Genomic DNA, 19,870 nt, shown 5'->3' with positions numbered 1-19,870 from the left:
TCGTTTCAGTACCTGCTGCTAAGCATACAGTAAATGGCCAATGCTGGTGCTTGACTCAGTTATAGTTTACCCTGAACATGCTCAGAACACCACCAGACACAATGAGATGTTTACTAAGGGTTGCTGTATTGAGATGCTGATCACCTCAGATTCAGCAATGCGTGTTTTGGTAATGACAACATTGAAAATAATGCCTCAGGATAACGTGGTGCAATGAAGTTTCAAAGGTGTGAGTTGGAGTGCCAGCTCTCTCACATATGAACTGCATGACCCTGAGTAGGGCCCTGTGACCTAGAGTTTCCTTACTGTAGAAGAAGGGTGATCCCGGGGACCTAGAGTGGTTGTCAGGCCCAAGTCACACAGACACAAATTGTCTACCCTGTCTTAAAGGGCTATAGTAGGCATTCAGTAAGTGAGTTTTATTACGGAAAATGAAAACCTCAACCACTTTTGACTGTATTAGATGTCTATTTTCTCCTTTATTTGGACCGGAAAGATAATTTTAAATTTTCTTTAAACTTCTTGAGGTTAAATATTTTCAATAATGAAAACTTGGTAGACATCGTATTAACAAAGAACTTTTTTTGTAATTATCTACATCATAAAAATAGTAAAACAAGACAAATTATTCTTAACTTTGAGCTGAGAATCAGAGGGAGGAAGAAGGGCAGGTGAGAGATTCCTTAGACTGCTGGTGGACTTTGCTTCAGGATGGGTGTGGCTAAAAACAGACTACTCTGAATTAACCAGGAGTCAGAACATCAAGATCAAACTTTATTTCATCCAGAAACAGAGTGATAAAGTGGCATCCTTCTCAACTGCATTCTCTCCCACCTTCTTGTTCTTTCATGCAGGGCTGCTGACAGGTTGGGTGCTGGGGCTATTGTGCCAGGCATGGAGATTCTGCCCACTGGTCAGGAGACCTCCCTCTGAGATGTTGGCTCTGCCTCTGCCTCCCGAGGTCGGCCCTTGTACTCACAATGTCTCAGTTGCTTCTGTAAATAGAATAAAATTCTGTTAACCTGATGTTATCATTCACAAAAAGAAAAGCACCACTTGACAAAATGAGACTTTTTCCTGGCATCACTGGTTCTTTATTGAAAAGTACAGATAATACTTGAAGTGAAATGAAAACTCAGAGGCTCAAATCATTCCATGAACTGAAGTGGCAAGGACACATGCATCCACAGGCAACTGTAGCTGATTAAAGCCCAGTCTAGTTTCCCCAGGCAAAACACAGCAATGATTATAAAATATGTGCCTCCCTCACATTAAAGATATTAAACACAATCATACTGTACTTCTTTTTTTGCCAAAATCAGTGCTTTCCAGTGTTGTAGAAAAAACATGATGTGATGGTACAGTGTGGGTGGGGAGGCAATACCTGCCAAAATTTCTGAACAAACGTTGCATCACACATCTCATGGTGTTCCCCTGGCAATTATTAGGAATGAATCCCTTCACAAGCCTGCCTCGATCTTACTTCCTCTGCTTTCCATTCTTTTCATTCAATGCATAGCTGCTAAAAACTAAGGAGTACCAGCCTCATACCAGCCTCAGCAACAAATAAACACAAAGAGAATTTCTATTTGAAAGCCATGTTGCAAAGAGTACTTAACCAGAAATTATTGGCTTATGAGAAACACTCTCAGTCAGAAAGAGAATTATCAGAATAACTTTGTCAAGTGGGAGTGACTATTTGATATAACTAGGCCATTTTGGAAACAGGAAGTCAATTAGTTTACGTCAGCCTTTCTTCTTTGTTCCTCCTTGACTTCTAGTGGTTTTTATGATTATTTTCCCCCTATTCAGAAGTTCAGCATTCTGTCTCTTGACTTTACTTCACAGGTGTTCAGGGATCAGATGCCACAGTTTATTCAAAATGGTAAGAATCTTTGTATGAAAAGCAATATCTTTCTAATGTACACATTTGTTATTAGAAAAGTAAATTGCAGTAAGCCACAAGGCACATTCAGTTGCCCATTTTCTGTGCTAGTTAAGAAAACTTGTGGGGAAGACTCAGAAAGAGTTTAGAATTCTGCACACAGTTTTATGTTGTCCATAGGAACTGATGTGTCCCCATTGGGTGTCTCACCACTTCTCTCTAGGCTGTTCTGAAGCTTCATGGTTTTGGTGTGTTACAATGGGGTGCTTGAACAATGGGGAAAGGGGATGGTGAAGTTAAAGAAACCCCCATGGCTGCATACATTAATAAAGAGCATCAGAGAGATCGAAATCGTGAAAGTCTGTCATTTCTACAGTTGGATTCATTGCACTAAGTGGCTTCCAGGGGCGTCCAGGACATTTTGGGGAGCTTGTTTCTGGAAAATCAGGTACCAGGTTAAATGAAAGGCTATTTGGCTGTATGTGGATTTCAGGGATCCAAGCATCATCACTCAGTGTGGGAGTTGGTGGTGTATTAGTCATTGCAGGTGCAATGAGATCTAAGTCCTGAAAGTCAGAAAAGGTAACTGCTATACCTGGCTGGGCTGGGGAAGGGAAGAGCATTGGCCTATCTGTCTTTTCATGTGTTTGTGCTTTGTGTAGATGTAGCACTGTCTTCAGAAGAACTTGCCCAATCAATGCATTGTTCCCATATCATTGTGCTTCTCATTCTTTTTTCCTTTATTTTTATGTTTTCCATGGCCATGACCATGATCATGTTTATATCCATGGGCTAGGCCATGTTTCCACTGATGTCCATGGCCAAGGCCATGCCTCCCTTGGTGTTCAGGATTAGAGTCAAGTTCCCTGTGTTGTCTATAACCATTGCCATGTTGTGGTATATGTCCATGGCCCAGACCATGTCCTTTTTGGTGACCATGGCCTTGGTCATGCTCATATTTATGGCCAAAGCCATGTTTTATTTTCTTTTCATGGCCTTTGTTCTTTTTCTGAATCCTGCTCTTCTTGTGCAGGTGCCATGGAAGTGTGGGGTGGACTTACAGTTGTTACTTCCTTTGTTTGGTCCACTTGTAGTACTGATCGGAAAGGTGAAAAACCTGGAGGTCTTTTCAGCATTGAAGTCTAAACAGGAAATATTAAGATCAATGCATTATTGTGAAGCCACACTCTCCTTAAAGTAAGAAGGGACTCAGACCTGGCCATGCTCTGTTGGTTTACAATGCAGCAAGTCTTTACATGCTATATTAATATTGCAGAAAGGATGAGAAGGTATATTTTTTCATTGACTTTATAATTTGTGGATGTTGATTATTGTTCTTAATAATAGTTTACTAAGATGGAAAGTTTTTTTTCTTCCTTTGGAATAATTGGTCTTTTGAAATACATAATCTCTAGGATTCCTTCTAGGCCTATGTTTATGAAAAGCCATGGCACATTATTTATTAGTTGATACATTAGCACAATTACTGTTTTTATTTTAAAAGATTCAAAGTGGCTTTAAGAATGGAATATAGATGAAGCACATATCCACAATCACCTTTGTGGGCTGAAACACATTAGGACATGTTTGTAAACTTGAAACGCAGCCTTTGTATCATGTTTGTGTTAGACTGTATACATGTCTACGCTTGGAGAAAACCTAAATCAGAAAAAAGGAGAAGAGGCAACTTGCATGGAAGATATGGATTACTTCTTCCTGCACTTTCCCTGCCAGCAGGAACTTGATAGCTGGAGGCAGTGTTCAGTGTTGCAAAGAGCATGTTCTTTAGAGTCAAAAAGCCAGACCCTAGTTATCAGCATCACGTGAACGTGGAGGCTCTGAGTTGACCTAGACTTGCATCTCAGGGCCACTAGCTTCACTTTTCTCTCATCCCTAAGAAAGGAATACCAACAACTGCCTCACAGAGTTGTGAGGAGAAAAATATGTGTGATGTCCTCAGGCAGTGCCTGGGACTGAGGATGCACTTGACAATGATATTATTCACTCTAGGATCTCAGTAGGTTGGTAATGTCTGATGTCTCATTCTTGACAATGGGAAAAGGATTACTTACCTCCCAAGGTTCTCCTAAACTACAAAAGATGATAGAAACGAATGCTTCTCATAACTTGAATGTGGGTATGCATCCCCTGGGGATCATGTTAAAATGCAGATTTGGATTCAGTGGATGTGGAGCAGGGTCTGAGATGTGCACTTCTCTCAAGTTCCTTGGATGCAGGCAGATGCCAAAGGAGCGTCTGAGGCACAGCTTGAAGCTGCAAAGCTAGTGTCAGGTCTCCTCAGCTGGGCCTGTGCTTCACTAAGCGAGTGCCTGCTGAGGCACAGGGCCCTGACAGTGGGCGGGGAGTGATTAAAAGGACTGCTGTTTTCCTTTCTCACCCTAAAAGAGAGTACTCAGCACAGAAATGTGTTCTGCCCCTTAATAAAATAATCTCCAAATTCATATAAATAATGGTTCACTTTTAACCCCAAAATAGCACTTTTCAGAATGTTCAAAATTTACCCAAGCTGACTGTAATTAGAATCATACCTTTCCTAGTGATTGACAGTTGACAGTAGGGTAAATTTTCTCCTCCCAAGGTACCACAATAACATCAGCATTGCAGTCAAGAATTTCCTATCCATGAAAACAAAAGTCAAAAGAGAGAACAGTGTTATTCATGAATCACTTAAACACATTTAAAACATTAAGTAGATTTCCAAGGAATAAGTAGAGCGTTGCATTACTACGCACTCCAAGTAAATTGATCTCACAATCTTTGGTCAGCTCTTTATCACTCTCCTTGGAACATGTGGATTCCTTGGCCACGAACTCAATAGAATATTTTCTTCCAGCTATGACCTGGAAAATAAATTAGCACAAAGTAGCCACTTAATTAATATTGCATAATAAATATTTTGTTTTTAACCTAAGGGATCTTAGGGGAGAATATTAAAATTTTAATTACACAATGACTAATTGAGAATTATATAGAAAAAGCACAAATGTTTGACAACTAAATGTTCAGTTTGTATGCATGTGTGAAATATTTGGTTGGTTGGTTGGTTTCATTTCTTTTTCTACATGGAAAAAGAAAAAGCAGGCTATAATTTTTATTTTATGCTTTTCTGAGTTTTATTGTTCAATGGCTTAAAAATTCATTAGTCATTCAAGTGTTCTAATCAAATCTAAGGTGAATAGGAAAAAACCTTAAACATTTTTTAAAAATCTGCCTTATTGACCTGCCATATCTTTAATCAGAGAAATACTGAGTTATTGCCACTATAGAAATTATGAGGGTAAAATTATGTGATTAGAAAAATTATTGAGTTGGCCCCAAGTTCATTTGGTTTTTTTCCCCATAAGATGGCTCTAGTAGTGATTAGTTATCTTTAACTTCATTCAAAACAATTTTGTTAGATTGTATCATGACAACTGTGACATCAGCATGCATGTTTTAAAAAAACATCAAAATTGGTGAATTTTTGTGTAGCAATTTTAATATTAAAGCTGGAAGAAAATAAGCAATATTTTTGGCATATTATGTTTTATTATTTCAAGGAAGGTAAAAATGCAACTGAAAGGCAAAAAAGGATTTGTGCAGTCTATAGAAAAGGTGCTGTGATTGATCAAACATGTCAAAAGTGGTTTGCAAAGTTTCATGCTTGAGATTTCTCACTGAATGATGCTCCATAGTCAGTAGACCAGCTGAAATTGAGCACGATGAAATCAAGACAATAATTGAGAACAATCAATGTTATACCACACAGGAGATAGCCAACATATTCAAAACATCCAAATCAATAAAGTTACTGGTGAAAGTGGAAAATGTGTTTTTTATTTAACAGAGAAAAACATACGAACTTTTGGCCAACCCAATATTTTGATTTTCTAGTTTGCTTCACCTAAAGTCTTTGACTAGAGCAAAATGACAGCTATAGTTTTTATTTTTTTATTTTCTTAAGGATTTTATTTATTTTTCAGAGAGAAGGAAAGAGATGGAGATAGAGAGGGAGAGAAACATCAATTGCGGTTGCCTCTTGCACATCTCCCACTGGGGACCTGGCCCACAACCTAGGCATGTGCACAGACTGGGAATTGAACCAGCGACCCTTTGGTTTGCAGGCCTGCACTTAATCCAGTGAGTTACACAAGCCAGGGCAGACAAGTATAGTTTTTAAAAAGTCATTTTAAAATGACATATTTTATATCTTACACTTGAAAAATATATTTAGTAAAAATGAATTTTTGGTTTTTTTAAATATTTTATTTATTTATTTTTAGAGAGGGGAAAGGAGGGAGAATGAGAGGGAGAAAAACATTGATATGTGAAAGATACATCTATCAGTTGCCTTTCACAAGCCCCAAATGGGGAACTGGCCCACAACCCAGGCATGTGCCCTGACTGGCACTCGAACCAGTGATCTTTTGGTTCTAAGGCAGGTGCTCAGTCAACTGAGCCACACCGACCAGGGCAATCATTTTAAATTATATGTTAAAAAGTTAGTTCACATTGCCCAACTTCTAGAACAAGTTATATAGTACTTAATTCTAGGATTTAAATGTGCATGTTTGTATGTGTGTGTAGTATTATATACTCATCAAACAGAATGCATCAATGTATCTGTGGGCCTGGAGAGACGGCCATTATTTTTTTCAAAAATGAAGTTATGGAGTCATGGTGCAATCTCATTTGAAATGGCAAACCACAGCAGTCTTCCTTGTCTCTTTGTTTTTAAAAGCATGGAGAAATCATGGTGGGAAGAACAGAGGAGCAAGAGAACAGAGCCACAGGAGACCTGAACTCCCCTCTGGAATTGTCTTGCTGGGGGATCATGGTTAAATTTTTAATAAAAATTTCATAATTAGCTTTTCAAACTCCAGATGTATGTGCATAAATGGGGAGGAAGGTCTAGGAGAATTTTAGAGTCTATATATTTGTGATCATAAGTTTTCTTGCTCATTTCAGAATATATTTTAATGCAATTTTTAAAATAATAATGTTGATTGAGATAATGTTGCCTAAGAAACTTAACAACATGTGACACAACATGGGACACAATTCAGGGCTGACAGCCTCAACCTCAACTCTACTCAATGTACAGAAGAAGGAATTAAGTCACCATAAGTCTTCTGTTCTAGGGCCTTAAGATCACATCCATACTGCCATTATTATCAGGCATCATTCTTATTAGACATCTTCCTGCTTAAATCCTCCTGCTCAAGTGTCCCTTTTCAAGTAGAAAATACCATATAGAAAAATAAATTCTCAATGCATTAAAAATTTTAATTAAAGAAACAAACTCAAAAGATATAAATATATATTCATCAGATCCGAGAATGAGGAAGGCCTTTCTTAGGTGATAATCAAAAGAAGGAACTCTAAAGGAAGAAAAAATGTCCCAATTTATCCAGACAAATATGAAAACTGATTCTCAAAAATCACAGCAAAACAAATAAAAAGTCAACAGTGAGAAATATGGTGTAGGATTAATATTCTTATGCATATAAAGCTGAACACTAAAAAATAAAAAAAAAAGACATGAAAAGGTTATTTAAAAAATAAGTTAAAGTGGCCGTTAAGCCTGAAAAAAATGTTTGCCTGAAAAAAATGTTTACCTTCATTAATAATCAAAGATATGCACATTAAACAAACCAATGTAATAGGATTTTCAATCTTTAGTATTTTGGCAACAGTGAAAAACAGCAAAGATGGTTGGAATTTTTCATGGGTGGGAATCACTGAACCTCAATCACTGTTGGTAGGAATAGAACTCAAATCATATGACCAATGACTTATACCCAGGTGATGTGAATATAAATTGGCGTAATTGTAAACAGTTGGTGATATGCATCAGAAGTTTCACATATATATAAGCCTTGATATTAACAGTACTTTGTAAAAGAAATAATTTATGAATGTGCATACACTCTTGAGCTATATTCATCTGACCAAAGGCAGGAAGGAATACGGGCAATAGTGGGGACAGTGGCGGTAGAGACAGGGCAAAATAGATGGCCTAGGACCAATATTGTGTTCATTCACACGTGCAAACAGAAGATTTAAGAAATATTTGGTATATGAAATATAAAACCAACTTGAAATGGGCATGCATTCAAATAAGACTAAATACAGAAAGCCAAGGAAAGGCTAAATCTGTAAAACAAATCTTCAGCAATTTGGCAAATCGATCATTTGGAGATTAGCTTTCGGCAAATTAATCATATGGTAAATGGATTTCCAGTAGCCTGGCTGCTCCCACCAGGGTTTCCTTGAGTGACCATGTCAGAACAGCCAGATTGCTCTCTTTAAATGCTTTTGCATTTCAGTCAAGATTCATCTCATAAGAAAGTGTAAGATTCTCACGTATTCCAGATTTGGCAAGTGAAGGAAAGTTGTTCCCTTCAATTCACAGCATTACCTGCTGTTCCCCTGGCATCCTCAGCATGAACACACACACACACACACACACACACACACACTCCCACAGATGCTAGAATGTTGATTAGCTAATTTAGAGAGAACTCTAAGTACTAAGAGGACTAGACAGGCATGTTTGACAGTGAGTGTTCTCTCCTGACAGCAAACCTCTGACATACAATGTGTGATGGAGTACTAACCTATTCCTGCCTCATGAAGAATAATAGAATTTCACAAGAGAGCAGAAAGAGGAAGTGACAAGAAAAGCCAACAAACCCAAGAGGAGCATCGTTGGTGTGCCTGTGAGTAAGCCTGATGTGGGCCATGTGCCTGTGAAATGAGGGAGCAGGGTTGGGGTGTCCAGGACAGGAATAGGTGCCTGAGTAGGAGAGAGAGCAAAGTGTCCATCTTGAAGTACTTTAATAATATTTGTTTAGGGATTTTCCCAATAATAAAAGTAATACAGGACATTTGAAGATGAAATTAAACAGCCCATTGTGCCATTACTTAAAGAAGCCGTCACTGTGAACAGCTGGAGGCATTTGTGTATGTTCAGCAGTGTTTTCTGTAGTTTTTTATAACACAATTGACAACACAATGTACATTCAATTGCTGGCCTCTTCTTTTTTCACTGCATATTTTAACACAGGGAATTTACCACATCAAGAATTCCTCACAAAGATGCTTTATAACTCCTGCTTGATATTCTTTCTATATTATTAATCAATTTATCAATTGATAGTTTATAATTTTTCTTATATACTTGGTGCTCCAATGAATGTCATTGTCTATAAAGACTCTATTTTAGATTTCTAGGAATTTGATTACTGAGCCAAAAGTATGAACTATTTAAAGAGAAGGCATTTTTTCCTTCAGGTCATAAAGCATGTTGATTTCCTCTAAGAGTTTGGTTACTTTTCTTTGGCTTATCATTAGGGAGGCCAGTTTTGAGGTTTGTAATAGGAATCTGTCCATAAATAGATGAGCCATAAGGTGTTGGAGTTGGAAACAGTTTGGACTTGTCTCACCCAGCCTCTCAGTTTCCATGTGGGGCCACAGAGACTGAGGGAGTCTGAAGGGCTGCCCGAGGTTACCTAGGACCTGAGGGGTAGGTACTGTGGTAGAACTGGGTCTCTGGAACCCCAGACAGGGACTCTTCTTATCCTCCATGAACAGGGCATGGAAGGAAAGGCAACCCCTTAGAAGGCACATTTGTGGGCCACAAGGACACCCAGCCAGGGGGGAATGACACAGAGGTGTGAGTGTGGAGAGTCTGGGTGATGACAGACGGACTCCCGTGGCTGAGCCCAAGGCCCTACATGATGCTCCAGTAAGAAAGAAGAGTGCAAAGGCAGAAAATAAGTCCTCCTTTTTATAGCCCTACCTTTCATTAGTTATATAATAGTTGCTAGAATTTATATAACACTTTGGAGTTTGGAAAGATAATGTACTGACATAGATGATCTTACTTGATCCTCACCCCTGTCCTTTACAGCCAGAAAACGAAAAGAATGTTCTCAAGACTTGTCCAAGATCACATATCAAGCATGCAGAGAGGCTGGGACTCAAAACTCAAATTCCTTTCACCAGGTACACTGTTTCCCAACCTAGAGCCAAGGTCAGTGGCAAATGATAAAGCAATTTGCACAGAGATTACGATATCGCTGTTTTTGCAGGAAAATTTGCAGACCTGTGCTGTTGCTCTCGTCACAGTGTCAATCTTGAAATAGAAAGTGCCATTATTTTCTGCATTAAGCTTCGCGATGGAATGATTCAGAGGTTCTGCCAGCTCTGGACTGTCTACAGGTATCTCTTTGGGGCAGCCACGGCAAATTATGGTAGGTGGTGGTACAAAATCCTCCCCTGAAAGAATCAGGTTTTAAGTCAGTATGTGACTGAAGGAGCAATCTAGCTCATTACCTCCCCTGTTCATAGTACAGCATGCATTTGCAGAGGGCCATGTGGCAGCCCAAAATTCAGTAGCTAGTGGGTGGAGGTTGTCTTTCTCACCTTTTCCTTACTGCCTCTCTTCTTTCCTATCCTCAGAGTCAAATGTATTTAGGGAAACCTTCAACTGGTAGGTGTTAGTTTGCAATTGAATCAATATGCTGTATTTTTCCTAGTTTTGGCATTTTTGATAAGGTGTAAAAAGCAATGCTTAATATAAAATGAATGACTGTCTAGTGGAAAATTTTTAAATCTTAATATTCCAGGGATCAGGCAGTTTCATCAATGTTTCTCATTGTGGAATGCATGCAAATATCTTCCAAGTATGAGAAAAACCAACACTTGGTATAAGAAATACTGGCTTGACCTTAAACTCTCACTGTCTCCCTTTTCCCACATCATAACATGCAGGAGGAAATGGTCTTTAATTGAAAGGATTTCGTTTTGAGTGATTAAACATGAGATACTGTTTCCCCAGTTTACAGCACCTGACTCAGGGACATCTTACACACAAGGAAGACCAGATGACATTGTATCAGGAGCCCAGCTTTGCCCACAGAACATGTCTTTTCTTCTGTTGCCATATTCCCTTCTGGCACTTTCAGAGCAATCTCAACTGCATCTGCTACAGCATAACTCTGAAGAGGTGGGGTACAATGTTCTCAGAAAACTCTTTTGATCGTATAGAATTTGTGGCACATCGTGGGACCCAAAGCACAATTCCTATGAAAACATCTAGCTAGTTGTCTGGGATCTGCATATACTATTAGAGCATAAACACATAGTATCCCATACCTGGATAAAGGTCACACTTCTGTGAGAAGGAAGTAATTTTTCGCTTAGGATCCATGTATGCACGATCTATACATTCACCGATATCCTAGTGTTTAAAAAGAATATAAGTGCAAAATTAAACATGTTTTTAAGAAACTTTAAAGTAGACAACTAATAAAATTAAACATGTGATGTCAACTAAACATAGAAAATAAAACAAAACATAGTCCCATTGCAAAAGAAAGAATAAGAAAAAATTAGGTGTATATTTAAAAATTTGTGTATATTTAAAAATAAATGCATATACACAAATCATAGAAACATGAAATAAGATGATTACCTAGTATAGAAATAATAATCATATCATTGAGTGGATAACATTTCTTTTAGAAAGGAGTTCCAGGCAATATGGAGGTGTAGGTAGAAACCCTTCACTTCCTCGTGTAACCAAAAGTAGGATAACAACCAATCTAAAATCAAGAAGCAACCAGAAGTGCCAGAAAATCAAAGTGCACAGAACTCTGACAACCAAGGAATTAGAAACACAATCAACCATACCAACCAGACTATAGATGGGTGTAGGGAGAGAACCTACAAGAAGGCAGCAGACCACACAGGCAGGGTGGTCAGGGCTGGCTGAAAAGAACAAAGGTGAGGCAGTGTGCCATGTGGGCAAGACTGAACAGGAAACTGAGACTCAGAGCTGACTCTGAACTACAGTGGGGGTTGCTGCAGTGGAAGAAACTCCCAGTCTCACATGAGAAATTGCTGGAGAGTGGGGCTAGAGCCCAGCAAGTGAGCTGCATTGTTCCCTCTCCAGTCTCTCCCCCACAGGCTGTGTCACACACAGCACAGCAAGGAGGGTTGCCCTGCCCTGGTGAATACCTAAGGGCCCGCCCCCTTATAACTTAATAGGTACCCAGGGACAAAGTAATATAGCCCAAATGAAACAACAGAGCAAACCTTAAGAGAGCTAAGCAATGAGGAGATAGTCAACGTATCTGATGGAGGGTTCAAAGCCCTGGTAATCAAAATGCTCACAGAACTGATTGAGCTTGGTTGCAAAATGAAAGAACAAATGAAGGCTACCCAAAGTGATACAAAGCAAAATGTACAGGGAAACAACAGTGATAGGAAGGACTCAAATCTAGGATTTGGAACAAAAGGAAAAAATAAACACCCAACCAGAACAGAATGAAGAAACAAGAATTCAAAAAAATGAAGAGAGACTTAGGAACCTCTGGAACAACTTTAAACACTCCAATATCTGAATTATAGGAGTGCCAGAAGGAGAAGAATGAGAGCAAGAAGTTGAAAACTTATTTGAATAAATAATGAAGGAAAATGTTCCCAATCTGGCAAAGGAAATAGACTTCCAGGAAGTCCAGGAAGCCCAGAGAGTCCCAAAGAAGTTGGATCCAAAGAGAAACACATTAAGGCACATCATCATTAAGTTACCCAAGATTAAAGATAAAGAGAGAATCTTAAAAGCATCAAGAGGAAAGGAGACAGTTACCTACAAAAGAGTTCCCATAAGGCTATCAGCTGATTTCTCAAAAGAAACCTTGCAGGCAAAAAGGAACTAGAAGGAAGTATTTGAAGTCATGAACGGCAAGGACCTACATCCAAGATTACTCTATCCAGCAAAGCTTTCATTTAGAATGGAAGGACAGATAAAGTGCTTCCCAGATAAGGTAAAGTTAAAGGAGCTCAGCATCACCAGTTGGAAACTGCCTTGCCTGGTTTCAGAAGCTGCAATCCCCAGTGGCTAAAGCTGAGTAAAAGACCTTGGGACCACAAGCCGCTTAGGAGACAAAGCTTGTTTTCCTTGTAGGGCCACCACCTCTGCCCCCTTTTCTCTTCACCCTGCTTGGCCCCAGGTGGATGACTGGTTAGCCAATGATGGGTAAGTACCCTCAAAAGAGGGACAACCTAAGACAGGCATGGTCATGAAGGGGCCCTCAGGGAAGGACTGGGGGGCTATAGAAAAAGAGGGTGATGGACCCACACCCCTTGGATTTGACATAGCCTGAGTCCTCATTCTGTCTGCCAGAAGTCTCCTAATCTCTTGGCTGCCTTACTTCCCCTGCCTGAGTTAAGCCTGAAACAATGACTTAAGCCTGAAAAAATGCTGGAGATGGGTGCAGCCCTGTGTTGGAAAGGGCAGGTTCTCTAGGGCAATCAGGCCTAAGAAAGCACCCATAAAATCCTATGAAACCTACTTTGCTAATACCCTCAATTTAAATATAAGGGTCCAAGCAGGAAGTGAATTTGTTCCCCAAACTTTTATGGCCCTTTAACTATCTGACCCTGACTCAAAATAAGCCCTTTCTTTGAATGTTATCCATTCAACATCCTTTGAATGTTATCTATTGTTTAATCATTTCTGCCTGACAATGATTGATGAGGTTTACCTATATACTCTGTATTCCTGTGCAAATTAAGCCAAATAAAAGCTTGTCAAGGCAAAGGTCAAGGTGCTCTCCCCTTGAGAGAGTGGCCAAGGTGCTCCAAGGCTTTTTCTCCTCTTGAGAGAGAAGCTGTGCTGTCCCTTTTCTGACACAAGACTAGGTAGTCCGTGTGAATTTGTCTTGTCTCATCTATAAGGCTGGGGACCCCAGGAGCTGGGATCCATGTCAATCACCAAGCCCTTATTATATAAAATTTTAAAGGGACTTATCTAAGAAATAGCAAAAGATAAAAAACTATGAACAGTAAAATGACAACAAACTCACAACTATCAACACCTGAACTTAAAAAAAGAAAAACAATGAAAACAAAAACTAACCAAACAACTACAATGGGAACAGAATCAGAGAAATGGACATCACATGGAGGGTTTTCAATGGGGAGAGGGAGTGGGGGAGAAAGGTAAAGGGAATAAGAAGCATAATTGGTAGGCATAAAATATGTGGGAAGAGGTTAAGAATGGTATAGAAAACAGAGACTCAAAGGACTTCTATGTACAACCCATGCACATGAACTAAGGTGGGGAAATACTGGAGGGTTGGGGGGAGCAGGGTGGATGGAGAATAAAGGGAAAAAATTGGGTAAACTAATAGCATAATCAATAAAGCATACTTTAAAAAAAAGAAAGGCAAAGACTTTAACTTCTTAGAAAGTTAAAACTAAACTAATGTATCACATATTCAAGAATAATATTTTATAATATAAAAGATAAAGGAGGATTAAACATAATGGATAAGCAAAGCTATATTAGGCAAAAATAAACAAAATATCTACAGTATTATTAATATTGGACAAAGTAAAATTCAAGATAACAAATTAATCATGATGATAGTAAAAAAAACAATTTTATTTTTTATTTTTATTTTTTAAATATTTTATTTATTTATCTTTAGAGGGGAAGGGAAGGAGAGAAGAAGAGAAACATCAACGTATGGTTCCTTCTCATGCATCCCCTGCTGGGAACTGGCCCCTGCTGGGAATTGGCCTGCAACCCAGGCATGTGCCCTAACTGGGAATCGAACCGTGATCGTCTGGTTCACAGGCCTGTGCTCAATCCACTGAGCTACACCAGCCAGGGCACAATTTTATTTTTATAAAAGTTAGTTTAAAAGCATGAAGTCAAAATATATAAAGCAGAAATTAGATATATGAATAGAAATTGATTAAAATAATGGTGGTGGAGAAATTTAATATGTAATTATAAATCTAAGACAGACTAAATGATAAAAAATAAATTCATAGATGACTGGAGTTACAGAATAATTTATTTAAATGGTATTTTCATATGATACATATGATGTAAATGATATTTTCATAAGTATGATACAGATATTTTCAATTACTTTTCTACCAGGTCACAAGAAAGGCTCAATAGATCTTTAAATAAAAAGTGATACCAACCATGTAACTTAGACCTCAGAACCAAAAAGAACTAAAATCTCCCCAAGTTAATAATAACTTTAAACAAATAAATAAAATACCACTTGGAAACCTAAGCACACTTGGCTAAATAGGGTCTTCCTTAAATGAGGAAAAATATTTTTTTAAAAAATGACAAGAAGAAAAATAATTTTTGAACATGTTGTCAGAGCAGCATTTAGAGTTTAAATTACCTTTTTATATGCTTTCATAATTTAAAAAGGAAATGGAAAAAATAAAATTTAAAATAAAAAGAGGTAGGCAAGCCCTGCCTGGTGTAGTTCAGTGGGTTGAGCACGGGCCTGTGAAGCAAAGTGTCACTGGTTTGATTCCCAGTCAGGGCACATGCCTGGGTTGTGGGCCAGGTCTCCAGTAGGGTAAACATGAGAGGCAACCACACATTGATGTTTCTCTCCCTTGAATTGAGGTTGATTTACTTGTTTCTCCTTCCCTTCCACTCTCTCTAAAAATAAATAAATAAAATATTTTTTAAAAAAGAGAGAGGCAAGGAACAAATAAGTCAACCTCAATTCTAGGTGTTTATCTCAAGAAGTTAGAAAAAGAAAAAGAATGGTAAAAAGCTTTAAGCAAAAGAAAAAGGAGGAAACAAAGCAATACTGATGAACTAGAAAACACAAATCACTAGCACTAATAAATTAATAAATAATCTAAATGATTATTCTTGGGGTAAGGAAAAAATCATATGCAAAAAAGACAACATACCAAAGGTTACAGAGAAGTATAACAATATAAGAGATTAATTATGAACAAGTGTATGCAAATTTAAATTCCCCCAAATGGATACTTTTCTAGAAAACTACAAATAATCAACACTGATTTTAAGACAAGAACAAAACTCAACACCAAACTCACAAACATCCAATTAAAAATGGGTAAAGGACATGAATAGACACTTCTCCAAAGAGGACATACAGGTGGCTGATAGTCATATGAAAAGATACTCAATGCTACTAATCAGCAGAGAGATGCAAATTAAAACTACAATGAGACACCATCTCATACCTGTCAGAGTAGCTATCATCAATAAATCAACAAACATCAAGGTTGGCAAGAATGTGGAGGAAAGGGAATCCTCATGCACTGTTGGTGGAAATGCAAATTGGTGCAGCCACTATGAAAAGCATAATGGAGTTACCTCAAAAAGTTAAAAATGGAACTGCCTTATGACCTAGTGATTCCACTTCTGGGACTTTATCTAAAGAAACCCAAAACATTGATTAATATATATATATATATTATATATATATATTTAAATATATATACATATATATATTTTATATAACTCCTATGTTCATCGCAGTGTTATTTACAATAGTCAGGATTTGGAAGCAGCCCAAGTACCCATCAGTAGATGAGTGGATAAAACAGCTGTGGGACATTTATATAATCCAGTCTTAAAAAGAAAAAATTTTTACCCTTTGTAACAACATGAATGGACCTGGACAGCATTATGCTAAGAAAACTAAGCCCATCAGAGATATACACATGATTCATTGGATTCCATATGGTTCATATAATTCTTTGGATTCCATAAATGATTCTCTCATTTGTGGATTCCAGTGAACAAACTGAACTAAGAAGCCCTGGGGACAGGGTTGAGGGGGTGGAGAGATTGAGCAAAAAAGACAAAAAGAGAAAAAACTCATGGAAAAAGGCAACAGTGTGCTGATTTCAGAGGTTGGGTTGGTGGAGGTGGAAGAGGGTATAGGGTGATAAGTGTTCATAGAAAAAATAATATTATATAAAATAAAATCCTTAAATGGACCAATTACTGAAAAACTGAAGAATGCTGTCATTACTCTCAACTTCTCTTCCACTTCTCACCCTCAAATAACACAGACGTTTTATAGATGAATAATTTTTTAAATTAAAGAAACATAGTTTCATGCTACATAAACTGTCTGAATATAGAAAATAGTGGCAAACTCCCCAACTCCTAAAAAAACAGTGGTAAACTACTGAGCTCAAAAATAGAACACAGCAGGAAAAGACCAAGACCAAATACAACATTCACTGACTCCATGAAAGAACTCATAGAAATGACCTACAGGCACCCAGAAGAGCTGTCAAGATCAGGACAGTGTGGCCACCACTCGTCTGTAGGGTCACCAGGAGTCAGAGCTGACTCAGCTGCATGTACCTCAATGTAGGAAACCATTTTGTATGGCATGGAAATGTAGCTCACATGGAAAACCGGTGGGGTGTGAGTTGGCACCCAGGACCATGCCCTCAGAGAGGTTTTCCCTTGGGGAATCAGGCCTGCATTGTACCTAGACCACTATGAGACTTGCTTTTACTAAAACTCCCTCACCCTGAATTGATGCAGAAAGTGCTTACTATAACTTCCTAAAATCTGACCTAAACCTCCCAAGTATGGAGTGTAACCAGTTCAACCACTTTCCCCCCTGATCTGTAACATCCTTCTCTTTAAAGCAATTAGCAACATTCTTTCCTTTGTTATCTGTAAAAGGTAATCACCTGCAGTGAACCTGTGCATAGTAAATGCAGACTGTCCTCCATATAATGTACAGAAAAGCAACAAAAGCTTGTCCAGGCAGGGGCCCACGCGCTCTCACCCTCTCTCTCTCAAAGAGTGGCCATGCAGTCCATTTTTCTCCACAGGACTCCTGTAGTCTGTGTGTATTTGTTTACAAGCACCCACAACACACATAGATCCTGCCTCAACTCAACCCAATCCAGTCTATAAAACTATAATCTGAATAGCAAAACTTGGAAAAACAGAATGTATACACACATACACACCCAGAAAACTATCAAACCATTTTCACTTACAAACATACATGTAGAATTCTTAAATACACTAGAAATAAAATCCAAATGTGTATTTAAGGAATAATTAACACTAAACAAATCAACTTTAAGAATATAGAGATTACTATGAGGAAAGTTGCCAAAACATCATAACAGATTAAGTTAGAAATATATAACATGGTATAATGATACATATCAAAAGCATTTGCTAAATTCTAACAAAAAGTTTTTTTTTAAAGATTTTATTTATTTATCTTTAGAGAGGAAGGGAAGGAGAGGAGAGAAATATCAATTATGGTTGCCTCTCGTGAGTCCCCTGCTGGGAACTGGCCTGCAACCCAGGCATGTGCCCTGACTGGGAACCAAACCACGATCGTCTGGTTTGCAGGCCTGCGCTCAATCCACTGAGCTACACCAGCCAGGGCCAAAAAATTTTTTCTTAAAAAATATTTTTGAATGTATCTGGGCCAGTTCCCAGCAGGGGACACACCAGAGGCAACCATACATTGATATCTTTCTCCCTCTCTCCTTCCCTTCCCCTCTAAAGATAAATAAATACAATTTTTTTTTAAAGTTGAATGTATTTGGGTGACATTGGTTAATGAAATTATATGATTTTCAAGTGTACAATTCCATAATACATCATCTTTATGTTCTATTGTTTGTCCACCAGTCCAAAGAAAGTCTTCTTTTGTAGTCATTTAGGCCCCCTTTACCACCTTCCCCACCCACTTTTTACTCTGGGAACTGCTGTCTGTGTCTACAAGTTTTTGTTTGTTAATTTATTTTGCTTAATCCCTTCATCTCTTTCACCCAGACTTCCAACCCACCTCCCCTCTGACAGCAGCCAGTCAGTTCTCTGTGTCTATGAGTTTGCTAACACTTGTCTTTCATCTAAAAACAAAACACATCTCTTTAAAAGCAGGAATATAAGGATGCTTCTTTAAAATGACATGAATGTCTACCTGGAACCCATAGCAAATATTAATAATAACAAAACTCTAGAGCCTTTCCCAATAAAATCAAGAATAAAACATAAATTTGTATGAGATATCTCTGGACATTTGGGCCCATTCATTGAAACATAGAACAAAAAATAAGCAGTAGAAAAGAGGAGGCAAAAGAGTATATTATTAGTTTATACTTAGAAGAAATGCATGAAAACAGGAAAATATAACAAATACAGAAATAGCTTTTTTTCCCAAGAATGTTAGGTGAGTTATTAATTATAGTAAAAAATGGAAAGAGCCCAAATGTCTAACTTAGGAAAGTGATTCAAAAAGCAATTATACAATTATTTAAAAGAAAGTTTACCGAGAACAATGGATAGAAACACCTTGAGACCGGTAAGAAGGGTGTGGTCACAATAGTGACTGTCTGCTCCCACGGGCAGCAGGCCCAGGTTACAGAGGGATGATAGTGTGGCTATTGCAGTTTCCCCCCAAGAAGAATGAAGTCTGGGCCCTAAACTGAGCTCTGAAGCACAGAGTGCAAGAGCTGGGACCAGGCACCCACATAGGATCCAGCGGTAAAGGGTGTTTGGGTTTCTGTCCTCAAGGATGACATGGGGCCTGCCGGAGACAAAGTCACTTTTTTGTTTTTATTTTACTAAGGGTCCAAAGCACAGGTTTTTCATTCATAGCCATTCACCTTGGGGTTCATTGAAGGGAGGGTGATGTGGACTGGAGTTACCTGAGGAGAGTCTGGAATGGGAGGTATGGGGAAGAGTCATGGGGGAGTGCTGCTGGGGTACCTGTGCCAGGTCATCCCAGATAGTTCAGCCACCATTTCTCTTGAGAAGAGCAAGGGCTTCCCTGGGGAGTCAGCCTGGGGAAACACAATTACCCGACCTGTGGGATATTGCTTGCCCCATCCTGCATCTGTTTTTTTCCCCATCCTGTATTTTAAGCCTTGCTGAGTAGATATCAACATAGGCAGACCCAGGGGGGTATCAGAGACTGGCTTTGGGGTGTGGCCATTCCTTATGCTCTCTTAGGAACTGGACTTGTACTTCCCCCTCACAGAAGAGGCAATAGGAACACCCTTGAGGTTTTGGATGGACCAAAACTCTGGACTTCAGAGGCCCCACCTGCTTGCCTACTAGGAGCTCCACCCTACTGAGTTCAGGAAAATAACCTGGGACAGATTCACATGTGTGGTTCA

General features: G+C 38.6%; 1 protein-coding gene across 1 annotated transcript in view; it reads right to left on the bottom strand.

Annotated features, from left to right (window-relative positions):
• Positions 1-753: 753 nt before the first annotated feature.
• KNG1 (kininogen 1) overlaps positions 754-19,870 on the bottom strand; it is a gene marked incomplete at its 5' end in the record, with an annotated part of 33,776 nt that continues 14,659 nt past the window's right edge. The window contains 6 exons of the mRNA XM_037040466.1: positions 754-995; positions 2,947-3,027; positions 4,435-4,521; positions 4,639-4,746; positions 9,996-10,168; positions 11,048-11,132. Coding sequence (XP_036896361.1) covers positions 915-995; positions 2,947-3,027; positions 4,435-4,521; positions 4,639-4,746; positions 9,996-10,168; positions 11,048-11,132 — 615 coding nt within the window. The remainder of the gene's footprint in view (positions 996-2,946; positions 3,028-4,434; positions 4,522-4,638; positions 4,747-9,995; positions 10,169-11,047; positions 11,133-19,870) is intronic.

This window comes from Sturnira hondurensis, unplaced genomic scaffold, assembly GCF_014824575.4.
Source record: "Sturnira hondurensis isolate 20B ecotype Veracruz unplaced genomic scaffold, ASM1482457v3 Scaffold0000396, whole genome shotgun sequence".
NCBI classification, from domain to species: Eukaryota; Metazoa; Chordata; class Mammalia; order Chiroptera; family Phyllostomidae; genus Sturnira; species Sturnira hondurensis.
Note: the sequence above shows the minus strand (reverse complement) of the source record. Positions and strands in the feature narration are given on the sequence as shown.